Genomic DNA, 13085 nt, shown 5'->3' with positions numbered 1-13085 from the left:
AAGGAAAAGCCATCTCAAAAACAAACAAGCAGATGATTCCTCTATTTTTTTTTCTGCAGACATCAGGGGCTTTCTGAATGCGTTATTGTGTCTGTGCTCCTTGCTCTGCTTCCCACTAGTGTCGACCACTGTCATCTCCCATTCTGATCACAAACAGCAAAACAAAGCGGCAATCACTGTGGCGCATGATGAGGCCTGTCTTTGGAGGATTGACCAGAATTGTCTCGGCGTCTGGAAAAAATCTGCAGGAAATAAAGATTCTTCTGTTGTTTTTCGTCTATACAGTACATCTTCCCATAAAGATGCAAATGAGCGCGTGTCTCCAGTCGAGGCTCAGTAAACACATGAAGAAATGAGAAGCCAGGAAGGAATAAATAAAAGAATAAACTTGGTATGAAACCAGAGCAAACTGAGATTACTCTGATTCCCAAATCCAGTGCTCGCTGCTCAGTGGGAAGAGAGCTGTGTGTGTGTCTGTGTGTGTGTAGAATTGCATTACAGACTCACACACAGCCAAGGAGATAAGGGCGTTGGGGAGTTTATGGAAGCTGTGGTTAAGAGAAAGGCTGAAGGTGACTGTCATACTCCACAGAGATGCATGACACACATTTGCTGCTGGTAACAAAGGACACAAAGACACACACACACACATGGGGTCGAGCTTCTTTTCTCACAGGCCACATCTTCTCTGAAGGATTGCAGCAGAGGAGAATCAAAAACAATATCTGGGATAACAACACTCCTGGCCAATCTGTCTCAGGATAGGGCTTCCACCATCTCATTATTCTTATCAGCCATTGCAATCTGTGTGTGTGTGTGTGTGTGTGTGTGTGTGTGTGTGTGTGTGTGTGAGAGAGAGTCTGTGAGACCAAGAGAGCCACTGATATTACCTGCATATGTGTATACTAGACCGCCTCTCTTAAAGTGAACAAGTGCCGTACAAAATAAATCAATCAAAGGGAAGACCTGACCACTGAAGCATTATCATCAACACAAATAGCACAAGACCAATGAATGCTAATTAGATTAGCGTGACATGTGAATTAAAAGGAAACCCGCAGGCGTGAAAAGACCGGTCAATCATGTTTATGTCTGTTTATGGACTCATGATTAAGAGAGAACTTCTTCTAATAGCATCCCAGGTACATCCTGGGATACACGTTCACTTTTTGCATTTACTCATCCTCTTCTTACTCGTACTTCTACAATCCCACACATACAGAGCATGTGGCCAGCTGACTCAGACGCCGTCCAATTCCCTTTAGTAGTAAAACAATGATAGAACACATCCTGCCCAAAGGGGGCCATAAAACAATTTTATCCAGGAGTGCCTCAAAAGGCTGCACCAATCTCTTCACTTAGCTATCACACAGGCAGATTCCCTACGGTATGCGCTCAGCCCGCCTTAAATCCAGGGTTGGTTATAAATATGTTATTACAAACACACAACAGGGGCCTCGAAAATCCATCCGGCAATATTAAACTATAAAAAAAAGCGCAGCGCTCTAGATATCGGCAGGCAAACATTCATGGATATTGTTGTGCTTCCAAACATGCATGTCTGTGCAAAGGCACAGTACTCACTCACTCACACTTAAAAAGGTATATCACTTCTACTCTTCCCTGAGAGAGGCCTCTTCAAAGCAATTTGCAAACATATTAGACCCCAGTTAGAGATACCCAAGAAATACAATTACACAACTTGTGGAAAATTCATATTGTAGCTGCCCATAGGGGTCAGAAGTGGCAACAAGGGATAACAGGAATCAAGTCCTTCCTGTTTTATCCTGTCCAAGAAAGAAAGAGAGGACACTAGAAAAATGATTTTGTCGGGAAGGAATCACTGAGCGTCTCGATTGATTAGCTGATCAATCATCTGACTCAGACGCTGGTCGACAAGAGAGTCGATCGATGGGAAGTTTGGGGGGAGACCGATCTCAGACATCTGAGCCAGGATGTCAAGCCTCCCGAGGTTAAAAAGAAAGCTACTTCTTTATATCGAGGAAGACTTGTACTTTTAAATAGGGGCTGGGAGATGGAGGGAGGAGGGGGGGGGGGGTCTTTGTAAAAATCAATGGGTGTCTAAGTTCAGCCTGCTTTTCTCTAGGCACATAGGGGAAACCCTGCATGGTTAGGCATGTTTTGACAAGCTGTATGGAAACTACTGGGAGCAAGAGCACAAACAAAGCTAGAATCATAAATATCCCATTATCGACACGTAAGTACATAGAGAAGAGAAGGGCGAAACTCTTCCACAGCCAGTCATGGCAGAACGAGATGGAAGGACTGTCATGGTAACTTCTGTCTTTAGACCTCTCCAACACGGCAATCAAAAGTGTCTGTCCGCTTGCTTCACCTTGTTTCTGTATAACAAGACAAAGAGTTGTACCCAGGTCCATATCGGAGGCTTTTAAGCGGTGGGAGTGTGGGACGTTCTTGTAGATGGCATCGAGGATCTTCTCCTTCGCCTGGCTGATGGTGTCACAGTTCAGCACCTTCACCTGGATCTCTGGGCTTTTCTCATTCTCTGGATGGATGCAGTTCACCACCTGAAGCCGAAACACACAGACGTACAGTTTGTACTGGGTATCCATAGGTAAGAATTCTTGCGATGTCTGTCACTGCTGTAACCTTGGAAGATAAGCTCTCGAGCTTCATGCAAATATAATCCTTTGTAGGGAAGGGGTTTGTGTGTTTGCTGTTAATAATGCTGATTGCACAGTGACTTGGTACTCAATAGAACTGAAATAATTGCGTGCTTGCCGAAGGGGTTCTGAGCGAACTGCAAGGAAAAGAAAAGATCATTCACCAGGGAAACTGATTTTACCTCCGAGCTTGAAGAGACAGCAATGTGCTACCTCAATAACTGAGCAGTAAAACAGCTAATTAGAATAATATTAGCATATTCATCAGGGCTATCTCCAGGTGTTGTGGGAATTATCCACATTATAAGATAAGCAAAAGTACACATAAATGAGAGGGTCAATGTGTTTTATTCTATTTTAAAGTGCAGTTTCTACACATGTCTTTATTGTGTGGGGGGAAAAGGGGTTGTTACTGGGTATTGGTGATGTTAGCATGGACATTGGAGTATGAAAATATGTATGACGATATGCGACAATTGGAAAGAAAAAGACATTTTCGACAGCGTTTGAGTTTCCCCTGCTCAGATGAACGCGTCCGAGTGGAGAGAGGACGACAACAGAGAGACTCGAGGAATAAATGAGGTTTCAGAAGGTTAGAGCTTCAGCGTCTCTCGGCTCGTGCAGACACCTGGATACTCTCTTTCCTTCCTGAAGCCCAGCTCTTTTCATTGACAGCCACAGTCCCCACAGAAAGTGGAGGTCGCCGCTCCCATGCCTCCCCCCTGCATGTCAAGCGTGACAACGACAACTTTATGTCCTGTTGCTCATCTCATGACCGGCAACCCATAACCACCCTTTTTTTTTTCCCTCTCGTCTGGTTTCCTGAAAGCATATTAAGCGTCCCCTCTTAGCCCCCTGGGCCGGTGAACCCCTTACCAGCGTCTTGTAGTCAATCTGTTGTCTGATGAGCTTGTCCTCGCTGAGCGAGTAGCGTGCCTCTCCTGTGATGGAGTCAATGGGGCCTTTCTCCATCTGCTGCTTGATGGCGCAGAAGAGGGAGAAGAGAGGTTCGCCGGCACACTCCTGCGAAAAGATTTGGAGCGAGAAGAAAACAGAAAAAGTTCGGAGTGAGGTGGAAAACTTGGAAGTCATTCTAGACTCGACTCAGTTTAATTTTTCTGAGAACAATTTCTATCTGAAATGTAGTAAAAGGTTGTTTTTTTTACCCCGCCCTAAATGAAAGAAAATTGTACCACCTATCAATAGATAAACTTTGCTGAAATGAAGCCAGAGTTTGGCGAAGATTTAATGGCTTAACAGAAAAAAAAATGCCATAAAAGACACTTTTGAAGCTACCCCACCATCTTCTTTCCTGAAAACAGTTGTTTATCAAAGAGAAGAGATTGGCCATTTATCATAGTTTTTATTCTCCTCCGAGCTGCAGTTCGAGGAGTTCAGAGATAAAGGAGAAAAACAAGATGATGGAAACATTATTCTTTCGTGTGGGAGGAGTGGTGAGTTTTGTGTTTTTGTGAATGCTGGCGCCCAATGGAGTCAAGGTCCGCCTCCTCAATGGCATATCTACACCAGTATACATGCTAGCTGAAAAAGGACAAGGAATCATCTCATGAATGCTTCAAGTAGTTACGACAGGAAGACTAGTAGATGTGAAAAAAAAATACAGGTGTGCATCAATTCAAAGTTTACAATCCCACCATGAGATGGTGTACTTCTTCATTTATTTATGTTTCACAGCCTTAAAAACACATTAACGACTTCTGGATGCATATCACTTGCTATTCTTTCCATAATTCACACCCATCAGTGAAGATTTTAATGAACCAGCGTTGAGGGGATTTATTAACTTTGTTCGGGCTAGAAACAACTATTCAGTAAAGTTCAAGACAAACAACACAGCGTTACCTTCAGAAACTTGTAGAGGAGGAACGTGAACCAGTTGGTCAGCATTTTCTCTGCAACCGACTCAGTCCTGCAAACAGATCGACACAAAGCACAGTGTGAACATATGATCCCGCACGCTCTTCTTACCATCATAAATATTCATGGCGGTCATCAAATATTCTGCTAAAAATGATGACCACTGCTAATGAATAGGCTTGTTACACAAACTTAATTGCAAAGACAAGAATTGAGAGAGCCTTTGCTAATACGATGGCCTTTCAGACAATCTTTCGGCTGGCTTTTATGCTCAGGCACGCCAAGGGCAGCTCGACGGCGGCGGCGGCGGGGATTTTAATATGAGGCAAAGCAATTAAAAGCCTTTATTTGATCCCAGTGGATTGATGTCGTTAGGGGCTGGATCGGCTCTGTAATAACACTGGCCTCATTATCAAGCGCTCCCTCGCCTATTCACTGGACTAACACTCGATCCGGGCACAATAGAAAGTGAATGAATACATCTCCCTCTCTTTCTCCGCCTGGCATCCATGCTCCACTGGTGTGGCAAAATGGTGTGCGTCTGCGATTGTGTGTGTGCGGCTGTGCGTATGTGTTGACCTGGGCCAACGGTGTGATTGATCCCGTGTGAATGACTAATCTGCATACATAATAACAACAGCGGTGGTGGCGAGGGGAGAAAGAGGAGAGGCGAGGATCGGATATCCTTTGACAGCAACCTTCTTGACCGGCAGCAGGGGTGTGTGGGTAATCTGTCGGAACACCTCAAACTCTCTCGCACACACACACACACGCGCGCCCGCCTTCTCCTTTCAATGAGCAACCACCATGGGCATCAATATTTCAGGATTAGTGTCCATTGTGTCCGTGTGTGTGTGTGTGTGTGTGTGTGTGGGTTGTGTGCTGTGTTTCAGCTGCCACCTGCAGCCCTCCCACCTTTCACCATTCAGACGGCCTCTTTAAGGGGCTCCACACTGAGGCGTGAGGGGGGGATACAATGTCTGCTGTGCCAGTGGGCTGGCCTGGCACCCCCCGCCAACATTGGCACAACACCTGGGGGGGATTAACTTCCTGCCCCTCACTGTGCTCACACTTTCATATTGCCGCCCCTCCCACCCTTCCGCCGTCCAAAGATCCGAGGGTCAACAAGGTCACTTTTTGATCTTTTCTTTCATGTGTCCTTGCTGTCTTCGTCCCTCCCTCTGGCTTCCCCACACCGGATCCTGTAATCATACACACTTCCAAATCCTTCCCCATTTCCACAAATGTAGCCCGTCTATCAAAGGGATGAAAGGAGCGTGGAGAAAGGAGGATGTCCACAGTGAAGGAAGGAGGGAGGGAGCCGTGGAATAGGAAAATAAAGAAATTAAAGAGAATAAATGGCTTGGCTGAGTCAAGCCTTCCCTTTTCTTCTCTGTAAACTTCCTTTTCCTTCCTGACTTCCAAGAGATATTGTGTTTTTGTGCGCCTGTGTAAGTGGACAAGTGTGCAGCTTTTTTAGAGGCAACAGTGCAAAAAGCACAAATAAACCCCACTGCGTTTGTATTCAGAAATTACCATGTGTGCTGACTAGTGTTTAGTGTGTGTGTGTGTGTGTGTGTGTGTGTGTGTGTGCGTGTGTGTGTGAGCATTCTTCTGGCAGCGGGTGCCGGCCGTGCTGTAATAAGAAGTCTTGGCACGGCCCCACTAGTTTGCCTTTGCTCATTGCACAGCGCATGGGGAACAGGGATGAAAACGGCACTGTGACGGAGCCGCTTTAAGATCCAACCTAAGCATTTAGTATTACAAGTTTCAAACACCCTTTTCCTAACGCAGTGCAACCCATGCTTGGTTTAATGCAACATTGGCACGGCCAGGCTTGCCTACTTGGCAGCCAGTCAGAGGGGCAGTGGGCATTGAGAATGATGTGGCGCAGAGGGGACCTGGTAGTGCTTAGTACCAAGATTACTGATGGAGGGGTGACGGGAATCTGTGCAGCATCACACACTTAACATTTTGATTGGCCATTTCTGTCAGTAGCATGTATTTGTGTCAAAGTGTGAAAAGGTTACTTTTGATAAAACTGTGAATCTTTGATGGTAGAACAAAGCCATGACATCATTTCAAGCCATCGGGCTCTTCCGTCTATCTTATTGTCATCTACACATTACTATGTCTTTAGTTTCCGCTCCAGAATGAGTGCTCACTGCAATATGTGAAATCTTCAAGAGCTTATTTTGTCTGACCAACAATTTCTCATATTTCAGAAAATGAAACCAGTGTGTGTTACATTGCCTTCACACATTAAACAATTACTTTTAAAGGAAAAAGGTTAATGGCAAGACTCCATGCTCATGAAAATGGGAGCGGTGGCAGCTGTGTTAACCGAACATGTGACTGCATCTGAGGGTGTTGCCTGGTTTCTGTCGCATGTTTAAAGAGCACAGCTTGAGACCAGACAGCATTTCCATTTTCCACTCTACCTCCCAGCGAGGAAGATTGGTCATTATGTGTGTCAAGCAGTCTCTCCGTGATGGCGACTTGTTGACGCCTATATGCATTTATTCTGTCTATCACTCAGAACATAAACAAACACATTTCCACTCACAGAAATATTCCTATATAAACAAGGGTCTCCTTAACCCTGTGGGACGCTTGTGTGTCTGTGTTGGAGCCAAAGACGGGCCGTATTCAACGCGAGCACATATTGGGCTATTATCCTTTGACCAATTTCAAAACTGCTATTTTAAAACATCAACTGCAGCCAAACTAAACTTACGGCGATAGAAACACTGTTTAACTCTGCATGACGGGCAGAAGGATGAGGTAGAGGAACGAAGGGAAGAGAGGAGTTACACGAGGAGAACGCGGCAAGAAATGCGACAGATGGTTGTGGAAGGCTCTCGTTAGTTAGCTTGCCTGGTGCTTGTACTTCAACACAGGTTGAGATGGGACAGATGGAAGGATGTGTGTTTGTGTGTGGAGGGGAGAGGGAAAAGACACACACACACTCACACGTACACACACAGATTTCTTGGAAGAGGAGGCAGTGGGTAGCCATGCTCAGAAGCTGTGCCAGAGACACACTGCTCACGCACTTTAAGCATTGATTTAGCAATCAAGAAAACAGGGGAGGGGTAAGAGGAGGGGAGCAAGAGCCGGGAATATAGATTCAGAGAGCGAGAGTTAGTGAGGACGAGAGAGATAAAGATAGTGACGGTGTGACACAAGCGGCACACGCTTTGGAACTGACGGCAAACAGATGAGGGAGCAGTGGAGAGTGAGGGGAGAATAACACTCCAAATGAGCCAACATGGTGAAAGAAAGAGAGAGGAGACAGAACAAATTAACGAGAGGGAAGAAGAGAGGTAGGGGTGCTATCTTTCCAGACAAGATTATGCTTCATCTTCACAGCCCTATGCCTCATGTATCTGGGCTATTTTCAGCTGCTATCCAAGGACACGCCAGTCAGATCACACTGTAGGGTGGCGCCGCTCGCCTCATCGCATGGGAAATGTAAGACAGATCCCATCCGTGATCATCAGAATCGTGTGCATAACAAACGGCCAGTCAAACCGAGTGTGCTTTTGTTGTGAACACGTGCTCTTCCTCCAGGGCTGGCTGAATGCGATGGCATCCCCCCCAGGTTGTCCTTCTCCCTTTGCCTTGAGGACAAGGCAGGGGGAAATGGAAAGACAGGGTGTAGTATTTAGCTAGTGTTTGAAGAACAGTTGTTGGTTTGGCTCAGCAGCGCTTCAAGCTAGCATTTTTGAGAATTTCGCCTTGAATTAAATATCTAATCAAACTGACACAACATAAATCAATGATTTGTGGGTATAGCACCTACGAGACACTGCTGGCATGTATACTAAGTGATCAAAGAGCTGATCACACCACCGGCCTTCACGCCCCAGTAGCTTTCCTTACTCGGTGACACAGCTTTTTAAGTGCTTCTATTGTCCTTGACTACCTTCTCCGTGTCTCTGCTGTACACGCCATCTCTTGTGTTGTATCTACTGCCGCGATCAGCAGTTACTCCATTGTTTCGTGGCTTCACCATGCTCGGTGAGCTCTGGCCGCAATTAATCATGCCTGCTGCCCAGACAGCATTAATCTCTCTCTGCATCACAGAGTAGCGTCTAAACAGGCTGTCATTGGATGAATATAGCCACTGTTTCGTGACCGATACGAGGACAGCATACATTTCGGTCCTCTTTGCATAAAATGTTGTCGTATATGTGCGTGTATTTACTGGCAGAGATGAGTTTTTAACCAGAGGGAAAGTCTGAATATTAAATTGAAATGAGAGAAGGACAAATTAATTTGTGACTCGCCTGTCAAGTCATCTGGGGCTGTCAAGAGTTGACGACCCCAAAGCAGAACATCTTGCACAATACCGTGTACAAACACACTATGTATAAACACGCATCAAACAAATACACAAAAGCTGTAAGGCAGCTGGTTCACTCGAGTAACCACAATCAACACATTTGCCAAACACCATGGGCAGAAAGCATAATCACATACAGTGCCGCGTTCAAGTGCAGGCCATTAAGGCTTTGACTGCAAATCCAGGGGAGGGTTGTGACTGTGCCTGAGTGCGAGCTTTCACAGTTCTTTTTTTTTCATGAATTAGTGTTTTTTTTTTCTTCCTCTTGAGCCATTTGAAATTGGATTCACTGCTAATTAATCATAATTATTTAGCTAATGATGTGCAAGGCAATGCACTCTGCGGTCTGTGAGACCGAGCCAGCAATTCAAGGTCACAGGAGTTAATCCAAACATGTCACAGATACGGACAGAGCCACAGATAGAATGGCATATCCGGTCCTTGATAGTAATGGGCTGGCGTAAACCTCTATTTATAGCCCTAAAGATGCATAATATACACATAAGTTTAGAGAACTTGAATGTGTGGGACAGTTGTTCAGTGTTTATTAGGGAGATGAATTAGGATGTTCCTCCTTTCTCTGGAACATGCAGCAAAGCAGCAACAATGATCACAACTCTGTAACTTAGATGGAATGTTAAACTCGTTCTCACCTGCGGAGCAGCAGCTTGGGGTGGTTTTTGCTCTCAAGGTTGCGGTCTATGAGGTCGGACAGCAGGTGCTTCAGGACATCGGTGGCGTACTCCAACTTGCTCTGCAGCACTGTCATGATAAGTGAGGCCACGTTGCCCCGGTCTCTCATGGAGAAACCACGCTGGGCCTCAAGGGTGCGAATAAAGCACAGCAGGAAGACCTGGTTGTTAATGAGCTGGCCGAAGAGCTTCAGCCCTTTCTCCACTTGCTCCTGCCGGTAGCCTGGCACCTGAGAGGAGACAGGAGCAACACGCAATTGACACATTCAAAATAACGAGGAGGGAAAACAGTACAGATTATGTGTGGCTCCTTCCAGGCCATGTCATATAGACATAATTAGTTATCAGTTTATTTTCAATGTACATTAGTTCATCGTTTGAACGCATTTGTATTCATCATAATCAATATATGAAGTTTATAGACACGCTACATAAACACACATGCAAATCAGTGTCGTAAAAATACATTCTGTTATGGTTTCTTCACTTAAAAGTGCTGCTATTATAATAATATAAATATAATGCATAAGGGTGGAGAGATGAGAGGAAAACAAAAAGTATCTGGGGAGATGAGGAATTTAACTTCTTCCAGCTTTAGTCTGAAGGTTGAGAATAAAGGCAGAGAAACACTAAGCCTCTTGAGGGAATGTTTATTACATCGATGGTGCCGTGTTCCACACTAATGCGAGTAGAAAGGGAGTGCAGTGATGTGAATTCCCCTCATCGGAGCCCAGATTGTCCCTGCACCATTTATACTAGTCACTTGCCGCGCATGCATTCTTTCTCAATTTATTTTCTTAAATAGCACCTATTGAGAGTATTATTTTTTATCTGTCAAGAGCACTTGTGAAAGACAGCATCTCTTTGTACCAAATGCTGCTGTCTGCCAGCATATGTTCTTGCTTTTACCTTTCCTGGAGGATCCCCGTGTAATCTGCTGGGAGCCATTGTTAAATAGCAAGTCTAATTTTATACCGCCTGACAAAATGTGTACAACGTTTGTGTGTTCACGTGTGTTTTCGAGAGTTCGCATGTGCTTTTTTTTGTGAGAATCTGGGAACAATATGAAATGTGTGTGTGCAATGCTTTCTGCCTTCTTTTCTAGCTACAGAAACAAATATCCTGCACAGTACTGTAACACAAACTTGTTTAACGTGTCCCTTCGGACTACGGAGAGTTCAGAAACAGCAATAAATCCTGAGTTACACACTCCCCCAGTCCTCATAGGGAACTAGAATGTTTGAGTTTGGCCGGCTCACAGGTGGAGCAATAAAATGGCAACCGCTGCTGAAACTGAATCATTTCCGTTAGAATCAAGAGGGAAGTGGGAAATATAATAGCAGGGAAAAAAACACACAAAAGCAAAATGAGATTCAGCTACGAAGTGAAATTGTTGGAACAATATGGTATATATATATATATATATTTTTGTATTTCCCTATTAAGCAAACCACATTATTCCCGTACGCCTTGACAGACTTCCCATTACCTGTGCTATTACTAGCATGTCTTCAATCCAAAGTCAGGAATTAGACTTTAAATTATCCGATGCATCAATAACAATTAGCATCCATCATCTGCCTAAGACAAGCTCGCTACTTTTTTCATTAGGCTCCTATTCCACATTATACTCCTCATACAGTTCGACATTTATACCAATTAAAACATAATTAATATTGCTTATTACTGGGAAATTCTCATCAGGGATAGAGTGGCCAACCCCGAGGGCAGTGAAATGGGGGTCCATCATTCTCTTAATGGAACAAGACGACCTGCTCAATTACGGCTGTCTGTCAATGTCACCACTGGGGATAAACGACTTGATTTTTTTTCTTTTGCTTTTCTCCCGCTGATTGATTTTTAATTTGTATTTGAGGTGCAGAGAGAAAACGGAGCAGCATCTCATATCGTTTGAGTTATTAATGAGAGAGCGCCGCTGATTTGAGGGCCGCCTTGTTTGTTTTTGAGAAAGTGTTGCTGTCGGCCGTCAAAAGGCTTTTGTTTATCAGACGGCAGCGCAAACAACATCGGCGTCAATTTCACCTGCTGTGACCCACCTTATTGTCAATCTGCGTGTTCATTTTGCTCTCTTTTCACATAAGGCTAATTGCATCAAGATTGTTATTTGATAGACTGAAGAACAGGTGCACACACTTACTTGCACTATTCAAATTGAAATGAACGTCTCATACCTAGCCGTCCTCTTTTCAACTGCTGATCGACACAATAATGGAATATCTATCAAGTTATAAATGAGTAGATACTGGAGATGCCTTCAAGCATGCTAGTGAAACACCTTGACACGAAACATTGTGAGGCTATTAAGTGATGCAAGGTGTCGGAAACGGTCTGCCATACCTCCAGATCTCGGAGGACAGGATGTTCCTCAATTCCTGGGAAGAGGACCCTCATGGTGTAGGTCCTGTAGTCCAAGAAGGGAATCCCTGCACCATCCAGATCACTGGTTAGCTCGTGGATGTCTGTCTGCAGCTCTGCAAAAGCTGATGGACAAACCAGAGACACAAAGCAAAAACACTTAGCGAATGATACCATGGCAGCTCTGCAGTTAGAAGGTTATCCCCTCTTCTATATAACCTGCCACACATCAGCATCACCCTCTTACCCTCTTTGCACTCCAGGGCCACACGCGACTCGAGGTTGTCCATCTGCATCTGCAGCCTCTTCAGCGTCAGGTCACTCTCGCGAGACTTGCGCTTGTAGGCAATGAGAACCACCACGATGACGAGGATGAGCAGGGCGCCGGCTGCAGCGATGCCGATCATGGCGGAGCTGCTGAGCGGGCTGTCGGACGTGATGTGGACCACACCTGGGGAAAACTCGATCCCACCCACCCGGGCCTTGTGATGGCGAAAGATAAAGGGGGGGGAGAAGGGGGGATTATAATTAATACATGTGCAATACATATGGAAACGTTTTCATTTGGGCTGAGTGTTCTGAGCTTTAATCAGAGGAGAGATTCACGTGAAAATGAAGTCTTGTGTTTTCCAAGGCAAAAAATATCACAAGTATTTATGAACCGTAACACGGTATTGCCTCTGTGAATCTCTTTCAGGTCTATGACGCATGCCCAGACAGACATATTGATTAGATTTTTAAATGTGGACACACTTTTGTTTATTTGTGCATCTCCTAACTGTGTTATTGTAAGGTGTCCATCTCTGTCTGTGCCATCAGCTTCAGGTGGTAACGTCAGCAAGCGCTTTGTTGAAAGTGGTCCCTCTTAAAACCTCAAATGGAATCTTTATTGAGTTTGACGGGGCCCTAATCCTTCTTATTGAAGGCTTATTTGTTTGTCTTTTGTCTGCTTGTGGGCAGTAACAGGAACCACACAGCTGATTTGATTAGAGCAGTAGTCTGTCTCGAATTGGACAAGACGACGGCTAGAAAGCAACACGAGGAATGTCCGTCCGTCCGTCTGTCGAATTGTCCATCGATTTGTCGGTCTGTCTGCCTTCTCTACCATAGCCTGCCTATCTGCCATGTGTGTATCTGTGTGCCGCT

At 44.9% G+C, this 13085-nt stretch overlaps 1 protein-coding gene across 2 annotated transcripts in view; it reads right to left on the bottom strand.

Annotated features, from left to right (window-relative positions):
- Positions 1-13085, bottom strand: part of plxna4 (plexin A4) — a 208483-nt gene that overhangs the window by 19555 nt on the left and 175843 nt on the right. For both annotated transcript variants that reach the window (XM_068585976.1, XM_068585977.1), the window contains exons 20-25: positions 12187-12421; positions 11922-12064; positions 9525-9793; positions 4509-4575; positions 3522-3668; positions 2390-2549 (exon numbers count right to left, since the gene is read on the bottom strand). In XM_068585976.1, coding sequence (XP_068442077.1) covers positions 2390-2549; positions 3522-3668; positions 4509-4575; positions 9525-9793; positions 11922-12064; positions 12187-12421 — 1021 coding nt within the window. The remainder of the gene's footprint in view (positions 1-2389; positions 2550-3521; positions 3669-4508; positions 4576-9524; positions 9794-11921; positions 12065-12186; positions 12422-13085) is intronic.

The sequence above is a fragment of the Clinocottus analis genome, unplaced genomic scaffold, assembly GCF_023055335.1.
Source record: "Clinocottus analis isolate CAN_PGR_092001 unplaced genomic scaffold, fCliAna1.0.p SCAF_20, whole genome shotgun sequence".
Classification (NCBI taxonomy): Eukaryota; Metazoa; Chordata; class Actinopteri; order Perciformes; family Cottidae; genus Clinocottus; species Clinocottus analis.
This window is presented reverse-complemented; position numbering and strand designations above follow the sequence as displayed.